Source organism: Equus przewalskii, chromosome X (assembly GCF_037783145.1).
Source record: "Equus przewalskii isolate Varuska chromosome X, EquPr2, whole genome shotgun sequence".
NCBI classification, from domain to species: Eukaryota; Metazoa; Chordata; class Mammalia; order Perissodactyla; family Equidae; genus Equus; species Equus przewalskii.
Genome location: NC_091863.1, coordinates 109,367,400 through 109,390,491, shown reverse-complemented (window position 1 = coordinate 109,390,491; position 23,092 = coordinate 109,367,400). Strand labels below are relative to the sequence as shown.

Here is a 23,092-nt window from a genome sequence, read left to right as displayed (position 1 = left end):
AGCAGAACAATCAGAGCCCCATTGCTCAGTGAAAATCAACACAATCATGGGCATTTTCACAGCCAAAAATGATCCCCCAAATCAAAGCATTTCTGGAATGTATATATGCGTAGACTTGCTTATTACACCCAAATCTTGTCCTTAAATCTGTTTTCGAATGAAGATGACTTAATATTCTCAATTCAAAGACATTTTCTAACATTCAAGACACTTTGTTCATCGTTTGTGTTAGTCTTTTCGCACTCACTCACTCACTCACCTTCCTCGACAACAAAGTACCCATAAAGCCCTATAGGGAACAATGGTTGTGGGATTTCCTCAGGACAAAACTTCCTGGGCAAAGGGATTGACTTGGAGGCAGATATTCAGGGGCCTAAGGGCCTACATACTTTTTTTAATGTTGCATGAGATGGTGGATGGGGCAAAGAGGAGCCTAAGAGCTTGGTAGCAGTGACTGGCACCAGTCTGTTTGGCAGTCAGTGATGAATCTTGCTTAGGGGATCCAATGTGGGACCTTTAATGGAGCAGACATAGTGGGTGGGGCCACGAGGTGTGAGAGGTAAGTGGTGGAGGTTAGAAAGAGACAGGGGTTAAGATGTACTGTTTCACTGTGCTAGAAAATTTATAAACCTCATCTCACTTAAGCCTCACCTCAACTCTATAATGAATATACTACTGCTATTACCACTCCAAATCTCACGTCTAGAAACCTCTGTCACCTCTCCATCAAGAGCTTGGATTTGAACCCAGATCTGCTGTCTCCGTAGCCCACCGCACCATACATATTCACAAGGGTAACTGGGGACTTGGTTTATGGTATTGAAACCCAGTTTATCTTTCTTTCTTATTGGAAGGGTCCGACTGTCTTTATTTATTTATGTCTTCATTTATTTATTGCTTAAAGAGGTAATATATTCTCTCAGTACAAGATTCAAAAAATATAGAGGTATATGGTGAAAAGTAAATCTCCCTTCCTCCCTAGCTACCAGACCCAATTCTGCATCCTGAAGTCAACCACTGATACCAGTTGCTTGTGTATCCTTCCAGAATGTTCATCTCTTTACTCATTTCTACCCAAGGCCAAATGCAAGCAGCCTACCTGGCTGGAAGCCTCGGTGGCAGTATTTGGGATAACATTAAGAACACCACCCATGGTGCTTAGCCACAGAGTGCAAAGCAGGTAAAATTCATCTTCAATGCTCACTCTGTTGCCTTTGGGTGGTTCTTCTCACCTCCATCTCCCTACCGTCCTGCTCACCTTGACCTGTTCTTTCCTCCCTAGGGGGAACCGCCAGCTTTAAACAGCTCCTGTTCTGATACATTCCCTCAGGACCCTGCTTGCTGTTCCCTCAGGAGATGTCTTGGCTGAGAAATTCATCCCCACTAAGGAATTCATGGGTGTCTATGGCTTGATGAGCCACCCTTTTCACAAAACAAGTTTACATTTTATCAAGGGGCTTCAATCAAGAGAGTAACTTGAATAATGGAAATTTCAAATGACAGCCCAACAGGATGGAGTTTTTTTCCGAAAGGTATGACCTGGTGGCTCTTCCTCTTTACTTCCCCTGTGGATGTCAGGCCACCTGCGTATGGGGCAGCTTTGGCCACCTTTGTTTGGCTCTCAGGGCAATAAGGGCACTGATTTTGATTTTTTTCCTTTTAGAATGTGAACACTTAGAGTTTTTGAAACAAAATGTCCAATGCTGTAGAACTTTCTCCCCTAATATATCATAACTCTAGGCTCAAATCTTATCTAAAATGAGAAACTATAACAATGAATAGGAGAATTATTCTGATTTTAATATTCACTAAATGCTATCTCATTCTGCCCCTTCCAAAATAATATTTAGAATATGAAGTTGGAGCAGATGGTGTCTCAAATTCAACATTTTTCCCAATCTCGGGGTGAAGGGAGGTGGGTCTCTCTGCTGGGAATTATTGAAGAAATCTTTGTTTGTGAATGGAATTCATTTTTAATTCATCAGGTTATATTCTTCTCACACAAGTAGGCACAATTTCACAACTCAAGGGAGAGAAACAGTAGGGATCGTCATCAAAATGATCTGCATTAAAGAAAAAAAGAACATTTTCAGCCATGGCATTGGGGACTTTGCACATAGTAGGAGCATAAGAAGTTTTTTTTTTTTTTTTTTTAAGATTGGCACCTGGGCTAACAACTGTTGCCAATCTTTTTTTTTTTTTCCTGCTTTATCTCCCCAAAGACCCCTGTACACAGTTGTATATCTTAGTTGCAGCTCCTTCTAGTTGTGGGATGTGGGACGCCACCTCAACGTGACCTGGCGAGTGGTGCCATGTCCGCGCTCAGGATCCGAACCCTGGGCCGCCGCAGCGGAGCGCGCAAACTTAACCACTCAGCCACGGAGCCGGCCCCAGAAGTTTTTATCAAATGAAGGAATGAATAGAGGAATTAGAAAGGAAGTGAAAGTTATGGTGCTTTCCTTGGGTAGTTTAATATGAATCTGGGATGGATTAATTCATCCTGACGGCACTGTTTAGGCAATTACAGGTGCGTGTGTTCTTCCTGCGTTGTGAATAACAGGCTATGTTATTCACAGTAACCTTAGCCTAGGGGGAGACATTCATGGACAAACCATGGAGTCCTTCACGAAGAGACGATATAAAATGGTAACACACATAGCTATATCCCATATGAGTTTGATATTCTTGTTCTGAAGGTTTAGCTGTTTCTCAAGACTGAGGGTACCCAGTGGTATAGAGGGTGTAATTTTTCATTCTGTGCTAATGGAATCGAGCTTCTGGCTGCCACAAGTCTGATGGCAGCATCCAGATTGCAGTTTTAGAATCTGTGGCCCAAGATGCTGGACTACTTGCCCTACTGGCTGCGTTACTGTCACAACTGATGAGCATTTTGATGCTGGCTGCAGGCCCCTGGGCTCTCCAGGTCTATGGCTCGGTACAGCAACATCCAAAATCCTGTACATGGTATTTGCTACTGCTCTTCCAAAGAAAAATATGTACATTTGGGCTGTAGATGACTTGCCACTGAAACAATATCCCCTGGGGACAGCAGGGAAGCCAATACTAACTAACCCTCTTGAAAAATATTTCCCAATCAGCCCCAACTATTATCTGCTAAGGAGCTTCCATAACTCAAGCCCTCTATCTGCCATGGTTCCCCCGTGCCTCCATATGAGCATCAGAACCTATCCACAAGTTAGCTGGCCAGAGTCTGAGGGATGCTTTGGCCAGCAAAAGACTTTCTCCATATGCGCCAACTTTCCCATGCAGAAATGGAGACTGAGACTCTATACACTAGTCAACCAGCCTAACTGGAAAAAAGTGTTGCCTCAAACAGTCCTGAAGCTGGTAGGCACTTTGGAGATTGTCCATCCTAGCCCCCTCATGTTGAGGGTAGAGAAAATGTAGCTCCAGGTAGGGAAGTGATGTGCCAAGGTCACAGAGTTAGTGACAGAGCTGGGACTCAAGCCAAAGCCTTTGGACTCCAAGTTTGGTGCTTTTTTTTTACCTACCACGCTGCTTCTGGATTGGCTGCAACCCTTGGAAACAGAACTGTTGTGTGGAGCCAACATAATGAAAACTACAAGTGGATAAGGCAGTTCTACCACCAGCTCTGAGAAGGTGGGAGAAGGACTACAGCCAGGCCACCAAAGGTGTTCTCTGTGTGTGAGCCGGAGTCTACTTTGGTCTTTAAGAAAGGAAACCAAAGGCCACCGCACCACCATTTAGATGGAAGTACAGAACACAGAATCATCACAACATCAACTTGAGTTCTTAAGTTCTTGCTCATTTTGCCTTTTGCTTTACTTTTGACCTTTAGACCAATCCTTAACCTGCATTTTTCCTCCCAACACCACCTCCACCTCAACATCTGTCTCTGTACCTAGAAAGTGGGCTTCCTATGGAAGAAGGTGAGCATCTAAGAGTGGTGTGCAGCTCGGTGGGTATTTTTGGTGGGGTGTGATGAGCACTAACCTGAGAGCCAGGAGACCTGAGTTCTGGCCCCAGTTCTGCTGCTGATGGGCTGAGTGACTGTCCGTAAGGTGTTTTCCTTTTCCTGCTTAAGGTTCCTCATCTGTAAAATGAGGGGATTGTACTAGACAATGCCTAAAGTTCCTTCTGCTTTTTTTTCTTTTTTTTTATTAGTGTAACATTGGTTTATAACATAATATAAATTTCAGGTGTACATCGTTATATTTTGATTTCCGTGTAGGTTACATCATGTTGACCACCCAAAGACTAGTTACAATCCATCACCACACACATGTGCCTAATCACCCCTTTTGCCCACCTCCCTCCCCACTTCCCCTCTGGTAACCACCAATCCAATCTCTGTTTCTATGTGTTTCTTGATCGTTGTTTTAATCTTCTACTTATGAGTGAGATCATATAGTATTTGACTTTCTCCCTCTGACTTATTTCACTTAGTATAATACCCTCAAGGTCCATCCATGTTGAAACAAATGGCCGGATTTCATCGTTTCTTATGGCTAAGTAGTATTCCATTGTGCATATGTATACTGCATCTTCTTTATCCATTCGTCCCTTGACGGACACCTGGGTTGTTTCTAAGTCCTGGATATTGTGAATAATGCTACGATGAACATAGGAGTGTATGCATCTTTATGCATTCGTGTTTTCACATTCTTTGGATAAATACCCAGCAGTGGAATAGCTGGATCACATGGTAGATCTATTTGTAATTTTTTGAGGAATCTCCAAACTGTTTTCCATAGTGGCTGCACCAGTTTGTACTCCCACCAGCAGTGTATAAGGGTTCCCTTCTCTCCACATCCTCTCCAACAATTATTGTTTCCTGTCTTGTTAATTATAGCCATGCTGACGGGAGTGAGCTGATATCTCATTGTCGTTTATGTTTGCATTTCCCTGATAGTTAATGATGTTGAACATCTTTTTATGTGCCTGTTGGCCATCTGTATATCTTCTTTGGAGAAATGTCTGTTCAGATCTCTTGCCCATTTTTTAATTGGGTTGTTACTTTTTTTGTTGTTGAGATGTATGAGTTCTTTGTATATTTGGATATTACCCCCTTATCTGATATATGGTTTGCAAATATCTTCTCCCAATTGTCAGGTTCTCTTTTCGTTTTGTTGATGGTTTCCTTTGCTGTGCAGAAGCTTTTTAGTTTGACGTAGTCTCATTTGTTTATTTTTTCTATTGTTTCCCTTGGCCGTTCAGACATGGTACTTAAAAATATGCTGCTAAGATGATGTCAAAGAGTGTACTGCCTATGTTTTCTCCTAGAAGTTTAATGGTTCTAGGTCTTACGTTCGAATCTTTAATCCATTTTGAGTTTATTTTTGTGTATGGTGTAAGATAATGGTCTACTTTCATTCTTTTGCATGTGGCTGTCCAGTTTTCCCAACACTGTTTATTGAAGAGACTTTCCTTTTTCCATTGTATGTTCTTGGCTCCCTTGTTGAAAATTAGCTGTCCATAGATGTGTGGGTTTATTTCTGGCTCTCAATTCTGTTCCACTGATCTGTGTGTCTATTTTTGTGCCAGTCCCATGCTGTTTTGGTCACTATAGCTCTGTAGCATATTTTGAAATCAGGGAGTGTGATACCTCCAGCTTCGTTCTTTTTTCTCGGGATTCCTTTGGCTATTTGAGGGTTTTTCTTGTTCCCTATAAATTTTAGGATTCTTTGTTCTATTTCTGTGAAAAAATGTTGTTGGAACTTTGATAGGGATTGCATTGAAACTATAGATTGCTTTAGGAAGTATGGACATTTTAACTATGTTAATTCCTCCAATCCAAGAGCACAGAATATCTTTTCATTTCTTTGTGTCTTCAATTTCTTTCAATAATGTTTTGTAGTTTTCAGTATACAGATGTTTCACTTCTTTGGTTAAGTTTATTCCTAGGTATTTTAGTCTTTTTGTTGCAATCATGAATGGGATTGTATTCTTAATTTCTCTTTCTGCTACTTTGCTGTTAGTGTATAGACCATATTCATTTATTTTTCTGAAAGTTTTTTAGTGGATTCTTTAGAGTTTTCTCTATATAAAATCATGTCATTTGCAAATGGTGACTGTTTCACGTCTTCATTTCCAGTGTGGATCCCTTTTATTTCTTTTTCTTGCCTGATTGCTCTGGCTAGGACTTCCAATACTATGTTAAATAAGAGTGGTGACAGTGCGCATCCTTGTCTGGTTCCTGTGCTTAGAGGGATAGCCTTCAGTTTTTCTCCATTGAGAATGATATTAGCTGTGGGTTTGTCGTATGTGGTCTTTATTATGTTGCGGTACTTTCCTTGTATACCCATTTTATTCAGAGGTTTTATCATAAGTGGATGCTATATCTTGTCAAATTCTTTCTCTGCATCTATTGAGATGATCATGTGATTTTTATTCTTCATTTTGTTAATGTGGTGTATTATGTTGATTGATTTGCGGATGTTGAACCATCCCTGAATCCCTGGAATAAATCCCACTTGATTGTGACGTATGATCTTTTTGATGTATTTGTTGTATTCGATTTGCTAGTATTTTGTTGAGGACTTTTGCACCAATGTTCATCAGTGATATTGGCCTGTAATTTTCTTTTTTTGTGTTGTCCCTGTCTGGTTTTGGTATCAGGGTAATGTTGGCTTCGTAGAATGAGTTAGGGAGCTTCACCTCCTCTTCAATTTTTTGGAAGAGTTTGAGAAGGATAGGTATTAAGTCTTCTTTGAATGTTTGGTAGAATTCACCAGGGAAGCCATCTGGTCCTGGACTTTTATTTTTTTGGAGGTTTATGATTGCTGTTTCGATCTCCTTACTGGTGATCAGTATATTCAAATTCTCTATTTCTTATTGATTCATTTTTGGAAGGCTGTATGATCCTAAGAATTTATCCATTTCTTCTAGATTATCCAATTTGTTGGCATATAGCTTTTGATAGTATTCTCATAATCTTTTGTATTTTTGAGGTGTCTGTTGTAATTTCTCCTCTTTCATTTCTGATTTTATTTATTTGAGCCTTCTCTCTTTTTTTGTTGGTGAGTCTAGTTAAAGTTTTGTCAACTTTGTTTGTCTTTTCAAAGAAGAGCAGCTCTTGGTTTCATTGATTTTTCTATTGTTTTTTAAGTCTCTATTTCATTTATTTCTGCTCTGATTTGTATTGTTTCCTGCCTTCTAATCTTTTGGGCTTTGTTTTTTCTTCTTTCTCCATTTCCTTTAGGTGCACTGTTAGATTGTCTACTTGAGATTTTTCTTGTTTGTTGAGGTAGGCCTGTATTGCTATAAACTTCCCTCTTAGAACTGATTTTGCTGTATCCCATAGATTTTGGCTTTTTGTATTTTCATTTTCACCTTCTGTTTTTAACAGTCTGTGACAATTGTTTTAATTATCCATGGATTTTTTTGGATCTTCAGTCTCTTCTCTCCTCCGTTATTCTAATAGCCTACCAGATTTATACAGACTAAGTTCACTAGGTGCTTCTATACACACTTTCTCAGCCAAGAATGAACCCAGGTATATACATGCACATGTGCATTTCCTTCTGAGGAGGCAATATTTCCCAAGACCATTTATGTAGCTTCACATTCATTCAATATCTCTGAGACATCAGTGCAGGCGATATAGCATTTTCTCTCACCATTTGGGAAGCTCATTTGTGAAGGAGTGCCTTGTGCGGAGCCTAAAGACTTGAAAGTGGAGCTAGTTGCAGTTGACTTGAGGGATGGTGTCAACAATTTTTGCTTGAAGGTTTTCTTCAGTCTTTCCTTTTTATACCCAATATTTAGCCCATACCTGCTGGCATCTGAAAAGACACAAAAAATAGTTAAAAACATAAACCTCACTAAATTCTACACTTCAAATGGGTAAATTATACCTTAAGAATTTTGTTAAAAAGTATAAAGCCCGATGTACAGAGTGTTCATTCTGGGTACCTCAAGGAGTCAGCTTTTCTATGAAGTTGTAAGAAGTAAGTATGAACTGTAATGTATGCTACAGGCAAAGTCAATTCACTTACCAAGGATGCCTGCTTCCCCTAGAGCCTGGCACAGGGGCCAGCAGGTTACTGACATGCCCAACATAAAGGAGCAGGATCTCTGTGCTACTTATAGAATCTTTGAGTTCAAGCATTGCCTTCTCTAAAGGAAACAGACTGAGCTTTGCATTGAGACTGAGTGAAGCTGCCTGAATTGGATGGAGGAGCCTTTTGATACATAGAAAATCAATTTGCCTGGACTGGAGACATCCTCAGAGGCAACGTCAGAGTCCTCTACATTTCCCACTGTGCAGGAAAGGTCCTCAGTCCGTGTGGGAAGCCCACTAGCTGGGCATCCTAGGGATGCTGCAAGTTCTCTCCATCTCCACCATCACTCCTTGCTTCCCACAGCCACTCAACCCACTGTTGGCTACGGGCCAGAAAGACCCTGTGACTCAGTGCGTAGAACACAGTAGGCACTCAATCAATGTTCTTTAATTGAATTGAGACTCAGTAGACAGCAAGGGCAAGCAATCCAAGGAATTTGGGCCAAAAGAGAAGCTTTATTAAGTTAAAATATGGCCCAAATCACATCTTTCACCTGACTTCATTCATCTCGGCTCAAAAGTACAAATCATTTTCATGACATGAAAACAGCTTCCATTTTGATGTTGATGCTGTATGAACTCAAATCAGGAGACAAGTTAATCTGATGAGTTTTGTGAAACCTGTAGAATTCAAAACCTTACCCAAACTGACATCTTACCAGAAGAGTCACTCAGTCGAAACCACCTGCAACAGAGGTGTATCTGCCACTGCTCCCGGACACTCTCCTTCATTGCACAGTGGAATACAAAAATGAGGAATCCTAAGCCAGGAAAAGAAGGTCAGTCTTTTTCAGCTTCTTTCATTCTGTCACCAATGCTCACACTCAGGCCTGCTGTTGTCATCATTAATACCTCTTCTAAGGAACCCCAGGGTCATTACTGACTTTCTGCGCTTATCTTTCCAGCCTCCCTCCCAAAGTCAGTGATGGCAAAAAGGTCTCAAGACTTCATGTTAACCACAGTATCCCCCCTGGGCTGCTGTCCATCCTGGAGCTTGAGAGATGAGGCCTGCAATGGGAGCTAGCCTCTGAGACGGTTCTCAACGATCCCCACATCTTGGCATTCACATCCTTATGGAGTCTCCTCCCACATTGTACCAACAGAATATGGCAGAAATGATGGTGTAGTCACTTCCAAGATTAGTTTATAACAGACATTGTGGCTTTCTCTCTCTCCCTATTATCACTTACTCTGAAGGAAGCCAAGTGTTATGTCTTAAAGACACTCTGACAGCCCTGTAGAGAGGACCACATGGTGAGGAACTGAAGCTTCCAGTCCACGGCCGAGTGAGTGAGCCTTCCCGGAAGCAGGTCCTCAAGCATCAGTCAAGTCTCCAGATGACTGCAGCCCGGCTGACAGCTTGACTGCAACTCCGTAAGAGACCCCGAGCCAGAACCACTCAGCTAAGCTGCGCCTGAATTCCTGACCCTCCGAAACCATGTAAGATAATAAGTGTTTGTTGTTTTAAGCTGCTAAAATTTGGGAGTAATAACACAGCAATAAATACCTAATACACATGTTCTTTGGCACAATTACACTGTGTGGAAATCATGAATTCGGTGCCCTCAATTTCTACTGCCAGCTCTGATTTTTGTCCTGCAAGTGAGGAAGGGGTGCTGATGGTATCCACTAGCAATTTTGGCCATTTCTCATCCCCTAAGTCTAAAATATCTTCTTGGGGGATGAAAGTAGGACTCATGATGATCCTTATTGCAAATGCCCTGGAACGCCAATTGGATTTCCTAAAGTTTGGAGGTAAAATTGTCAACAGCCTGGCTTTTATTTATGGTCCATGCTAAAAGTCTTTATTCACAAAGCCTTTCCAGATGCCTCAAACTGAAACTCAGCTTTCCCACTCCTGAGCTCCCATAGCACTTTGTTTCTTATAACGTTTGCCATGTTTAGCCGTATTATTCTCCATGCACTGCCCATCTCTCCAGCTAGCTGTCAAATCTTTGAGGGCTGAGGTAGCTTTCTCTTCCGTCTTTATATCATTTCTCCCTTTGCCTCCAGTATTCCGTGTAGCAGCTCAATAGATGTTTGTTGACTTGAACTCCAAAGCCCTTAACACACAAACTCTCATGGCTTTCTGCAACCTTAGTGATATCTTCTTGGGCCTCAAAATATTTCTTTTGGTCCAAGTGCAGTTTGGAAACCTTTGTTCTCTATATAAGGTTCAGCTTGCCTCCTCATTGGCCAGTTGTTCTGAAGGTAAATGATTAGTGATGGATTGGAGTGGTCTTAACTCATTGCAAGGTGAGCACGAGTCACTAGTAAATGCCCCCAAAGCTCATTTAAGCCAGGGAATTAGTGGAAGTAAAGAATCTTGCATGAGGAGAGTAAGCATCTCCTGCCATTCTGCCCTGGTTTAGCCCTTCCTCCTACCAGCACCAAACTGAGTTTGGGAGGCTTTGTTTTAAGAAGATGATAACAAGTAGAAGTATTCAGGAAGAGAGCAAACAAGAATAGGGATGGACTTGAGGAAAGGCTGAAAGAGCTGGGGTGCTGTAATTTGGATAAGAGAAAACTTGGAGTGTGGAATATAGGGTGAGGAGAGATGGTAGCTACAGTCACAGATCTGAAAGGCTGTCAGGAAGAGGATAAGCTAGGCTTGTTCTGTGTAGTTGTCAGGTTGGAACTCAGGGCAATGGGAGGAAGCCACAGAGCAACCGTGTAATGAAAAGTCAAGCTAGTCTTCACTAAGCAATGACTGTGTCCTAGGCATTGTGCTGTTAGTCTCATTTTTACAGATGAGAGGCCTCAGAGTCCAAGTCTAGTAAACTTGACCGAGTCACAGAGCCAACATTGATCTGGCAGCCTCAGGACTGAACTCAGGCAATCTGAATGCAGAGCCCAAGGTCTTAACCACTGCACTATGCTACCCTCAGGAAAGGATGACCCAGATAAGATTAAGGGCTGAGTAGAAGTTACAATAGCAATCATGTACAATATGTAAATTTATCTAATCAACATGTTGTTCGCCTTAAATTTACACAAGGTTGTATGTCAAATACATTTCAATAAAGAGAAGTTCAATGCTCTGCTTTATGAAATGGTGAGCTCTGTGTCTCTGGGAAGTTTGAGGTAGAGGCATGTGACTTCTGTCACTCACTGGGAAATTGGATTGGGAAGCTCTTCATTCCCAGGTCCCAGCCCTGAGACTCTCTAATTCTGGATGGGAGGCAGCAATCGGGAGGCTAAACGGAATGACATGTTTCACTATGTCCCCTGAGGGCTTTATCTTCATTTGTAACCAAACAACACTGGTGATGAATCTGGCAGCGTTCACTCTTTTTCTGAGCAGCAGCCACCTGGAAGTTGTTGCAGCCACCGAATGAAAGCAAACCCCCATCTCAGAGCAGCTAAAACCTCTCCATCTTCAGCGCAAACAAGGGGCAACAGTGGCGACAAGCACCTATGGCTGCTCTGATTTCCTGCATGGGGTTTAGTTCGTTCTCAGGCTTAAAGGTTATTCTCTGAATTCCAATGAGCTGCCTGCCAGCTCTCCCTCTCTGCCTGACAGCCTTCTTTTTTCTTTCCAATAACAGATTGATCTGCTTACTCACTAGAACATAGGCATGCGGGAAGATGTCAGGTTTTTGTCACCTGCATTTTTATTTGTGCGTCCCTCCTTCAGAAATGGCTCATCATGGGCATAATTTTTTCACACCTGACCACAGGGCAGCCCCTTTCAACCAGAATTGCAAACTTGCCATCTGTCTTTTAAATGGCTAATTTGTTAACTCGTTTCACTGCATTCTTGTTTTGACTATTTGGGGTGTGTATGTTTGTGTGTGCAACTTGAGTTTGAAACTCAGGGCTCTGAAAACACCCTCTCTGCAAGATGGCACAGTCTATCTTGTAGGTGGGACTAGCAACTAGAAATGCTTGGTGATTGATTGACATAAAGCATGTCTGACAGACAGACAGCTCGGCTCTGTTGATGCTGGGTCTACAAGGCTCTGGTTTCGGTTCTTGGGAGGTCCTCCTTGGGATTCTGCTTCTGCCAATGTAGGCTTCCTGCTTAGGTACTAGCAGTCCCTTCTACCATAGGAATGGAGCTCGCTGTTTTGAAAACACCTCTCCCCGCTTTAAGCTCTAAACTGCTTTGCTTTCCTGTTTTTTTTTTTTGTCAGCTTTCCCTTTCACCCCTCTTTTCATAGGGTAAGTGTGTTCCTCCTCAGAATTAGTGAGCCAAGAGAGGCCTGGAGTTATTGCTGAGGAAAATGTCTGCACGGGCACCTGGCTCCTAATCCACTTCTCTACACATTCTACACCAAGGCTGGTTGGTTCTTAAAGCATGCTACAGAGACCAGGGTGTCTTAGCGTAGGCCAGGTAGGTCTGTCAATAGGGAAAGTATAGAACTATTACCAGGGCCTCAGTCAGCAATGCAGGAGACAACCAAGTGCTGCCAGCCTCAAAAAGCGAACCAAGCGAGAGGGGCATGGAGAGCTCCTAAAAATGTCATCCTCACCCCCAGAAGGCAGAAAGTAGGCATGCGGGGGAAGAACAACACATTTTGTGCCTTTTTGCATTGCAATCCGAATATGGCTAGATCAGGTTGGCAGAATCTGGTGGGACAGAAAGTTTCAGTTGATACACTTCATTGCTCTAAAATGAGATGGTTGCTTGAATAATAAGACATGAGGGCAAAAACTGCACCTGATTCTAGATTGCTTCCCCATCTCTCTGCAGCACCTTGCAAATGCCTGGCATATAACTGCACACCAATTAATATTTCCCAAGCTTCCTCAAGGGTTAATAACCACAATGACAAAGTGTTCTGAAGTGTTTTTAAATGCTGGGTTAAAACGAATCTTTGAAGGTTTTTCTCCCCCAGCAGAGTTCCTCAGACCTTGACCATGCTAATGTATATTGTGCCATTTCAAGAATGGGGGAATGGGGGCCAGCCTGGTGGTGCAGCAGTTAAGTTTGGCGGCCTTGGGATCGTTGGTTCGGATCCCAGGTATGGACCTACGCACCGCTGGTCAAGCCATGCTGAGGCAGGCATCCCACAAATAAATTAGAGGAAGATGGGCACAGATGTTAGCTCAGAGCTAATCTTCCTCAAGCAAAAGGAAAAGAGGAAGATTGGCAACAGATGTTAGTTCAGGGCAAATCTTCCTCAGGAAAAAAAAAATGAACATCAACAATTACTCACAGGTATATTAACCAGATCCCTTGCTTTTACTTATCATGTCATCTTGGCCTACCATTTAATCATTTCCTCATCATTTGCTCCTTTCACCAGAAAACAGGAATGAGATTAAAGAGCTATAGAGCCATTCACTTAGGCTCATCTAACTCAACAAGTTGTGGTGACTTTTTCAAGGTTGATTTGCAGCAAAACGAAGACTAGAACCTTGGCCCCTTGCCTTGGTCCACTGCTTTTTGCTCTTTACCTTTGTTCCTCGATGACTCTGTAATTTCCTAGCCTGGCTCTTTCCCACAGTATTAGGATATCTAATGCAGCCAGAGTCTATGTGGTCAAAAGTTTAATGTTTCTACTGTCCAATAATTGCTATGTTCAACTGGATTGTGCATTTCGAAATGTCAACATAAGTGTGAATCTGGACACCTATGAGCAGAATGTGTTGATGTAATGAATACTGTAAGAAGTATTGTCAAGCAGCATTTGATATAGACATTGCCAGTTAACTAGGGTTGGGTTAGCTATCTAGGCTTCTCTCTGCATCCCTGAGTAAGAGAGAGTGGGCTCATTTAATGAAGCCCTAGCATCTAGCTAATGTTTCCAACGGCTGCCTGTCAACTCATTGACAGCAGAAGCCTCTTGGAGTATCCTCTCCTCCTCCAAAACCCTGAAAGGTGAGATTATTTTCTAAGGCAGCAAAAGCTTTGGTGGAGGTCTAGCTAGCCACAGAAAGTGCAAAGAACAGCAGTTACCTTGCAAAGTGTTAAAAATGGCAAAAAGATACAAGAAAAAGATCCTCACAGGTCCCCAGGCAAAAAAGGCAAACCCCCAGGTGAGGCCAAGTAAGAATGTCAGGCTTGTTGTGCCTTTGAGATCATGCAGGATCATCTTCTGCCGAGTCTTCTGGCTATGGGCTTTCATGGAATTCAGTTTGGCAAAAACAATGCAGAACATGGAGAGATTCATGAGAAAGATGAAGCAAAAATAAGCCACAACTGAGATGTAAAAGATAGAATCATCTTTAATCCAACAACTGCAAGAGACAAAGAAGAGAAGACCATTGTGAGGTAGAGAAACATAAACTCCTATTTTTCAGCAAGACTCTGAAGATCACCTAGTCACAGTTTCATTTCACCTGAGAACACCTAGACCTAGAGAGACGAAACAACTTGACACAGTTCATTCACACTCACTAGGGGCGGAGCTGGGACTAGGAACTTAATCTCCTGAGCCCCACTCCAGGGTTCTTTCCAGTGCCTAATTAGAAATCCTAGAGGATATTTCTGCCCTATATGTGCAGAAACCTCTCAATCCAATTTCCTAGAAGGCTACTGTCTTCCTCAACAACAGAAGAACAAATTATGTATTTCCCCCCAAAGTGGCTCTCCTCCCCCATGTCTTACACCTGAGCTTTTATTTGAGGGATGAATTCCGCTTTTCATGATAAGTATCACAGTAAAAGGACAGTAAGCAATGACTGGCTTTTCTGAACGCTGTATCAAACAATGATAAGATTATCAGAGTTAATGAAAATGCAACAAAAAAGCACAGCTGTCATTGCATTGCTTTAAAATATGATGTATATTTTAAACGTCCCACCACATTTACAGGTTAGGACTACAAAAGGCAATACTGGCCACTGGATTGATTAATGGCTCCACAGTTTCTATTAAAGAAGAAATATGTGAGCCAGCCCTGATGGCCTAGCTGTTAAAGTTCAGTGTGCTCTACTTCAGTGGCCCAGGCTAAGCTACTGGACGTCAAACCACACCACTCGTCTGTCAGTAGCCATGCTGTGGGGGTGGTTCACATAGAAGAACTAGAAGGACTTACAACTGGGATATACAACTATGTACTGGGGCTTTGGGCAGGGAAAAAAAGGGAGGAAGATTGGCAACAGATGTTAGCTCAAGGCGAATCTTTCCCAGTAAAAAAAAAAAAAAAGAAGAAATGTGTAGTGATTCCTATGAACAAATATTTTAGCCAACATCATTTCCAATTACTGGAGGCATCACCTCAGATTTTTGAACATAGACTAGCTTCATTAATTTAATCGTGTGTCAACTTAGCTGAGATCTCTTTTCCAGAACCAAGAAAATCCCTTGTGGTCACATTGTTCATGTTGGTGTGGATACTTGCATGTATTTGTGAGTTTGTGTGTACTGGGAGGGGGCGAAAAAAGCATTTAATTTCCCTAATAGAGACTAATACTTAGGGTTCCTTGAATATCATCTTCAGCCTTAAAGAAGGATATAGAAAACTCTTGAAAAGTGGCAGAGCTATATGTTTGGATAGAGAATCATCTCCTAAACATATTGTTAAGTATCAAAAAGTGTATCTCTACCCCTTAGGTAACAAAGTGTGCAAGAGAATATGTATGCAAATTTGATTGCTGGTAATAAGAGTTGCATCAAGGGAGAGAAGCTGGGTAGCTGGGGTTGGGACTGGGGCTTACTTTTCATCCTCTACCCTTTTGTACATTTGAATTTTGTACCATGTGCATGTATTACTTCTTCAAAATATAATTATTTTTCAAAAAGCTCTTAGAGCAATCTACCTCTTACTAACCAACGCACATATGAAAGGGCTCTACTCAGGGCGAGTGGAGTTGGTTTTGTTCTTGTTTTTTCTTTTGCTTTTGATCTTTGAAGAACCACCATTAGACAGACACTAGGGATCCTTTAAGCCACAAAACAGGCAAGGAGGGAGGACAAAGGAGGAGATGAGAAGGAAGGGAAGAGAAAAGGGAGAGAAAGAAAGGATAACAAGGAATTATAATTAGACGGCATCTGCTGGAAAGGGCAATATAATTTTGACCTTCTGGAAACTGTCATCTCAATATGAAAGACAGAGGAGTCTCGGGGGCAAGACCTCCTACGTTTCACGCCAGTCTGGTGGGAGGGAAAATCTATAGCAAAAAATAGCTTGGGAGGCAATGATAAAGAGAATAGATATGGGTATGTAAAAAAGAATCAGAGTGTGAAATGAGACTGTGCAGTCTAAAGGACTACATGGTTACTACCTACAGGCCTGTAAAAGAAGGTTCTAGAGAGGTGGGGCAAAGTGAATGGCTAGTCTCTTGTGGCTGTGGATGAGAGAACCGAAGAGATGGGTTTATATGTTAAAAAGAAAAGAAAAAGAAAGAAAGAAAAGAATGTCTAGGACAACAAAGCTGAGCCAATTTGCAAAGGAAAGTGGTGGAGTCGTCTTCAGGGGAGAACTTTGTTGTTGAAAGGTAGAAAATGTTTTCCAACTCATCTCTGTATTTCCTTATAGTGGCCACTCCAACTCCTTCCACCTTCTGTGAGCTTTCTAATCATAATCACAATAGCTGCCAGTTATGTAGCACTTACCAGGGAACAGGCCACATGATGAGCACTTTATATATATGATGTCATTTTAATTTACGCACAACACTGAGAGCAAACATTATTATACCCATTTTCCAGAGGAGGAAATGGAAGTAAGAGGTAAGGTAACTTGCCCAAGGGCATAAAGAGCCCAGGCACCTAACCATTATGTGAGTGTGCACATGACTGTGTTTAGATCAGAAAGACTGAGGCTGAGTCCTCCCTAAAGTCAGAGTCAAGACTAAGCCCTAGGCCTGGAACACCCCACCGTTCCCTGATGGTCAAGAGCATCACCACCTGAGAAGCAGAGATGCTGGTACTTACAATGGAGTCTTTGAGCTCAGAGTTCCATACAGATCTCTTTTCACACTGACTATAACTGCCACCATGATTGCTGGGATTCCTAGAGTGAGGAAGCAAGCCAAAGGCATCCCATTAGGAAGCGGGGGAGAGATCCTGATCAATGAATGTGGGCACTGATACATTAAAACACTGTTTAAATGAACCACAGATGTGCGGGCATCAAAATACCATTGTTTGCAGAATGTTTGTGAATTCTTCCAAGTGAAACATTTCTAGGAGTTCCCCAATCTGCTAAACTAGACAGCATGCCGATGGCTCCAATACAACGCCCACTGGTTATTAAAAATAGCTCAAGTGCCAAAAAATCAACTTGGCAACAGAAATATCTCGTTCATCGGAATATAAGTTCGCATCAAGCATTTCTTCTCAGATGATGGGCCGCCACTTTTTCTCCCTTTCCCTCACTTCCCAGTGTCTTTATGTCTAGGTCACCTTGGAGGCAGGGCACAGGCAATCATCAGCAACCTTCAGTGCCTTTCTGACAGGGGAGCTGTTTCCACACTCGTTACTAGTTTGACATTTTGACTAGATCGACCAGTTAACAACCAGTCAATTCAGCCAGACTATAATAAAGCAATCAGTTCGGTCTAAGTGGTCAAACGTGACATGAGTATAGATACAGGGTTTAAAAATCCAATTTCATGTACATTTGCAAAACTTAAACGTTTTCCTTGTTTCTAACAATGCATTGCTCCTAAACTAAGAGCGTTACACCCGCATACATTTTAAGCATTTTGTAAGATATATCCAAAGCTGTTCCGAACCCCAGAGTGCCGAGTATGTGTGTCCTATTCTGTGATAAACTGGACAGTCCCTTCCAATGTGTGCATCACACCTAACACAGTGCCTAGCATAATGTAGATGTTTAAGAATATACCTGTTGGAGGCCAGAGGGGAGGGGTGGACGGAGGCCTCACATTTAGGATGGAAGTTGTGAGGCAGTCTCTAAGCTGTGTTTACACTTTGATAATTAAAACAAAAAAGATCCCTAGCGCTTACCAAAAAGAATGTGGACAACACTATTGCCTTGGGCCGGGATTTAGATAAAGGAATAAAACCTTTTCAACAGGTTGCTTTGGCATTAGGAAGATAGAACTTCAAATACAAACAGATGCCAATATTTATTTTCCTTACAGTTGATTGCATTTGTCTAATATTTATTGATTTAATTTTTTAATTGAAATATAATTGACATCCACTATCCCATTAGTTTTAGGTGTACATCATGGCGATTCAATATTCATATACATTATGAAATGATCACCACGATGAGTCTAGTTGCCATCTGTCACTGTACAAAGTTATTACAATATTATTAACTATATTCCCTATGCTGTACATTATTTAAATGCTCTGAAACTCCCTGTAGCGGGACAGCTCTGCAGTGGCTCCCTGGCGACCTCGCAGGTATCCACGTAGACTGAGTAGGCAAAGGCTTGAACAGCAGCTGATTTGAATGTGGGCAGAACGCCTTGTGATCTTCCACGAATTCAAGAAGACGGCAGGCCAGTGAGGAGGTGCTCTGAGGCTATCTCCTTCTCGCCTGCCTCTCCTCTGGGAGGCTGTCAGGACACTGTTTCTCATCGCCTCCCAGGTTCTGAGGCGGTGTGGTGCTTTGCACCCTACCCCCTCAGAACAGAACTGTGGAATATAAAACCACATAGCTTCAGTTTCGAACTGGCTCCTCCGCAACAGGGAATCCCACAGCTCGTGTGGCAGCCATCTGTTCCCTTTTGTTTTGGTGTCGTTCTTTATAGTGTGTGGGACAAGGACTTGGGAGCTGGCACCTTTAGCTACTCTTCCTTTCGCCGCTATGGAAGTAATCAACTGAATCTGAAAGTGGCTCGTTGTATCTTTACTGGTCGAGCCAATCAGCCCTTGGCCTTGGCTTGAGTGTGTACTTGACACCCCCCAAGTTCTTCCTGCCTCCAAGTACCAAGCCTTAGCCTTTCCTGCCTCTCCTTGTACCCCAGGAAGTGTGTGTGGAATGAGAAGATCAAAGAGGTAAGAAGCATGCTCTGGGGAACACCAACATTGAAGGAGGAAGGGTCTGAAAAGGAAGCCGAGAATGAATAATGACGAGGGAGAAGGAAAGCCAGGATTGAGTGCTATTTACAGCCCCCCCACAGTCAGCCATACGGGGGTTATCTACTTTCTGGATTATTCATGAAGACTCTTCCACAACGTTTTTCAATCTTCCAGTTGACTGGAGGTGAGGGCTGCCAGGCATAAAGCGGAGTGTATTGACTGCTTTTGGCTCTGTGTTTCTGATGGATTCCAAAGTGTGCAAAAACAATTTTTGCGATTATGCTTTGTTAAGCATTTGCCTGTCTTTGCTCCCTATATTAGCGTGGATAATAGCACTGACTGCGTACCCAATGAAAGCATGTGCTATGTTAACGAACTCACTAAAAGGATGGGTAGCTAATTGGGAAGCTATTGTCTTCACAAAGGCAATGGAAGATAAAATCTATCTTCCTATGTATCCTAAGCATCCCACCTAGTGTGCATCTCCTATGTGGCCAAGGCATTTTGTGAATTCAAAATCTGTCTTGAACAGGCAAAGGGTGGGGGAGGAGCTGAGCTGTGTCAGTTAGAAATACAGGAAAGCAAACCAAAGAAATGACATTTAAATTAGGAAATAGTCTTGCTGAGGCTCATTTCTGCCCCCTTCCATAGGGCAGCAGTGAGAGTGACAGTCATGAGGGGTGGTAAGAATCAGGGCGTGTCTGGGCGAGCACGATGTCACACATTGCAAGTCCCTTCCCTGTCCCTTAAATCAGGGGGTTAGATCACATCGAGTGAAAGCCCAAACTATGGAGACAGACTCCCTGGTTCAAATCCCAGTTCTACCACTTGCTAGGCTGTGTGAGTTTTGGCAAATTACCTAATCTCTCTGTGCCTCAGTGTCCTCATCTATTAAATGAGAATAATGATGAAGCCTTTCCCATAGAGACATTGTGAAGATTAAATGAGTATGTAAAGCTCTTAGAACGATGTCTGGCACATGTAAGCGCTACCTAAGTGTTGGCTGCTGTATCAGTAAGTATTTGTTGTGACTATAACTTCTACAAAGGGAAGGATAAAATCTGACAGGTTTACTCCCATAGATCCAGCATTTAGCTGAGTACACAAGCAGGTGTTTATAAATATTTGTGAACTAATCCCTCCCCATAAAGGTTAAAAGTTGAATTTATAAAGCAACATAGGCAGAAAAAGGGATGCACACCCAACCATCAGCGAGGTAGTTCTTAATTCCTTACCTATGATAATAACAGAATTTGGTCCCAAATAATTTGTCTAATAGAGCTAGAATTAGAAAGACACACACAGGCTTTTAAGGTTTTAACACAGGCATCGAGGACAATGGCAGATATACTTACCCCAACCAACTAGACAAAATTTAAGGATATAATTGGGAATGTATACATTGAAGACTTGGACTAGAGCAAAATACATGTGGAGCGCCTCCAGGCCCATCCAAGTCAAAGAAACCAGCAGGCAGTAATGAAGCACGACTGCGGCTGTGATGCAAAGTCCCTCCTTCTGAAATGATGACGACCAGGAATTGACCAGAAATACCAGGTTTAGCATCAGTAGTGCTGTGCACAGGTTGATCAGGATTTTGGAAGGATAATCTTTGCGAAGTTTGCTAAAAGAAAAGGCAAGATGTTTAGTTAGGTAGGGTCTCTATTTTTAATGAAGCGTTGCCACATCTTATTTGCATAACGAGTGAAAGAATGAAAGAACTGCCTATTAAAATTAAATTACTCATGGTACCTTACAAGTACTGAATTTTAGAGTTCCCAACCCTCTTTCCAAATTGAGTCAAAGTATCCTAAATATAGTGACCTTCACTAACAGGAGTAATAATAGCCTCTCTCAATTAAGCAGTATCCCCCTTTTTTTTTTCTTTTTCTTTTTCTCTTTTGGAGAGAAGGAAGGAGTTTCCTGGATAGTACAATTCTGTCTTCACTCCTTCAGCAGACACAAGGCTGGATCTACATGTGACCGAAGAGCAGGATGACCATGAAAACCATTTCAAGTATTGGGTGTTTCCAAAGATTCAGACATTTGGCATCACTAAGTGATCACAATTGTACTTTGTGGAAACTGACCCAGTATTTTCCAAATTAAATATGTATATTTCCTTTTCTTTTTCATTTCTAATAAATAATTCTTGATTTAAATTTTGCAATTTTAATTTTGTGTGTGTAGGTTTTTTTAAATCAGGGTAAATAGTAAAGTACACAAGTCTTAAGAATGTAACTCAGTGAATCTTTTCATATGAATACACCTGAGGAACTTCCACCCAGATCAAGCGATAGAATGTTTTCAACATCTCAGAAGGCTCCTTCATTCCTTCTCCCATTCAATACCCCCCACTAGAGTAACCAATATTCTAAATTCTATCCCCATAGATTTAGTTTTGCCTGAACTTGGAATTTCATATAAATGGAAGCATACAGTATGTTCTCTTCTTTTTCTGCTTCCTTTGCTAAACTCTGTGTCTATGAGATTTAGATATTATGTTCCATTGTATAGAAGTTCATTCATTTTCACTGCTGTGAAGCATTTCATTTTATGAATATACCACAATTTATTCATCCAGTCAACTGTTAATGTACATTGGAGTTGTTTCCAATTTGGGGCCATTATCAATGAAGCTGCTGTGAATATTCTTGTATATTGCTTTCAGTGGCTATATGCACTCATTTCTCTAAAATAGTGAAATTTCTGGGTCAACAGCTAGATATATATTTGTGTTTAGTGGGTATTGTCAAAGAATTTTCCAAAGTGTCTGTGCCATTTTTGCATTCCCACCAGCAGTGTGTAAGAGTTTCCGTTGTTCCACATCCCTGTTGACACTTGCTATTGTCAGAATTTTTAATTTTAGTCATTCTGGTAGGTGCGTAAAAGTATAATTCTGGTTTTAATCTCTGAGGAGTAATGATGTTGAAAACCCCGTGATGTACTTATTAGCCAGATGGGTAGGATTTAGGGCTAGGCATGGATATCCTCTTTTGTGAGGTGCCAGTTCAAATCTTTTACTTATTTTTACTTGTATTGTCTGTCTTTTGCTTTTTGATTTGTAAGAGTTTTTTTTATATATTTTGCATACAAGTCTTCTGTCAGATATATGCATTGCGAATATCTTCTTCCAATCTTTGATCTGCCTTTTCACTTCTTAACAGTGTTGTTGAAAGAAGTTTGTAATTTTAATGACCCAATTTATCAACTTTTTCTTTTATGGTTAGTGTTTTTGTATCCTCTTAGAGAGATCTTTTCCTATGCTAACACTCTTGCTTTTTTAAAAATCCAATCACAATCTTTTTTTTTTTTTTAAGAGGAGACTTGGTTGTTGTTGTTTTTTTTTAAACCCGTTCACTTCATAACCTAATGGATCTGACTTCTTCCTATTGTGATGAATAGGAAACTTTGTACAAAGTTAACAAGGTTCCAATGACAGCAGCATCCACCAAACCAAATTAAACTTACTCTATCAACTTACTGAAAGGCTATGTACGTCACCACCGCAACTCCCAGGAAAATGGAGGAGATTCCACATCCAATGTATGTTATAAGCACTAATATCCGTTCATTCACTGCATCCACTGCAGACCTGGATAAATCCTAGGGAATGCAATGTGTTGTATTTTATACATTCACCAGAGCAAGTTTATGGTAAAATGCTTCCAGTGCCCATTAATGGGAGGTTCCCAGGATGTGTAGCATCTCTGCTATTGCTCTTATAAAACCAGAGTATGCAGATGGCTATATGATAAGACCGTATATTGTTTGTTGAGTGTGTCTGGTGCGACTCACTGTGTACAGGGCCTGAAGAGCCATCAACAGCACTGGAAGAACATTTAGTCCTTGGTTTTATTGTCATTAACATGTTCCACACTTAAAATATAACCAAACTAATAGATGTGAATTTGAGATGCAAAGTGAATCATTATCTGAACTGAGCGTCCCAAAACACTACACAGAACATCAAAAAAAAAAATGTTCCTTTTCCTTAGACCTTACATAACTTTCATAAAATTAAAAGACAAAATGGACCTTAGGGAGCACATAATCCAGTAGTTCTTAGCCTGAGGACCATAAAAGACCCAAAGGGGCATGCAAAATTATTTGAATATATGTGTACATTTTTCTGGGAAGAAGGTCCATAGCTT

General features: G+C 41.5%; 1 protein-coding gene across 1 annotated transcript in view; it reads right to left on the bottom strand.

The window, feature by feature from the left end:
• Nucleotides 1-1,986: 1,986 nt before the first annotated feature.
• The window catches only part of ADGRG4 (adhesion G protein-coupled receptor G4), a 95,070-nt gene continuing 73,964 nt past the window's right edge, over nt 1,987-23,092 (bottom strand). Inside the window, 7 exon segments of the mRNA XM_070603370.1 lie at nt 1,987-2,063; nt 7,602-7,766; nt 8,704-8,805; nt 13,950-14,230; nt 16,872-16,950; nt 20,294-20,562; nt 22,423-22,544. Of these exon segments, the coding sequence (XP_070459471.1) occupies nt 1,987-2,063; nt 7,602-7,766; nt 8,704-8,805; nt 13,950-14,230; nt 16,872-16,950; nt 20,294-20,562; nt 22,423-22,544 (1,095 nt within the window).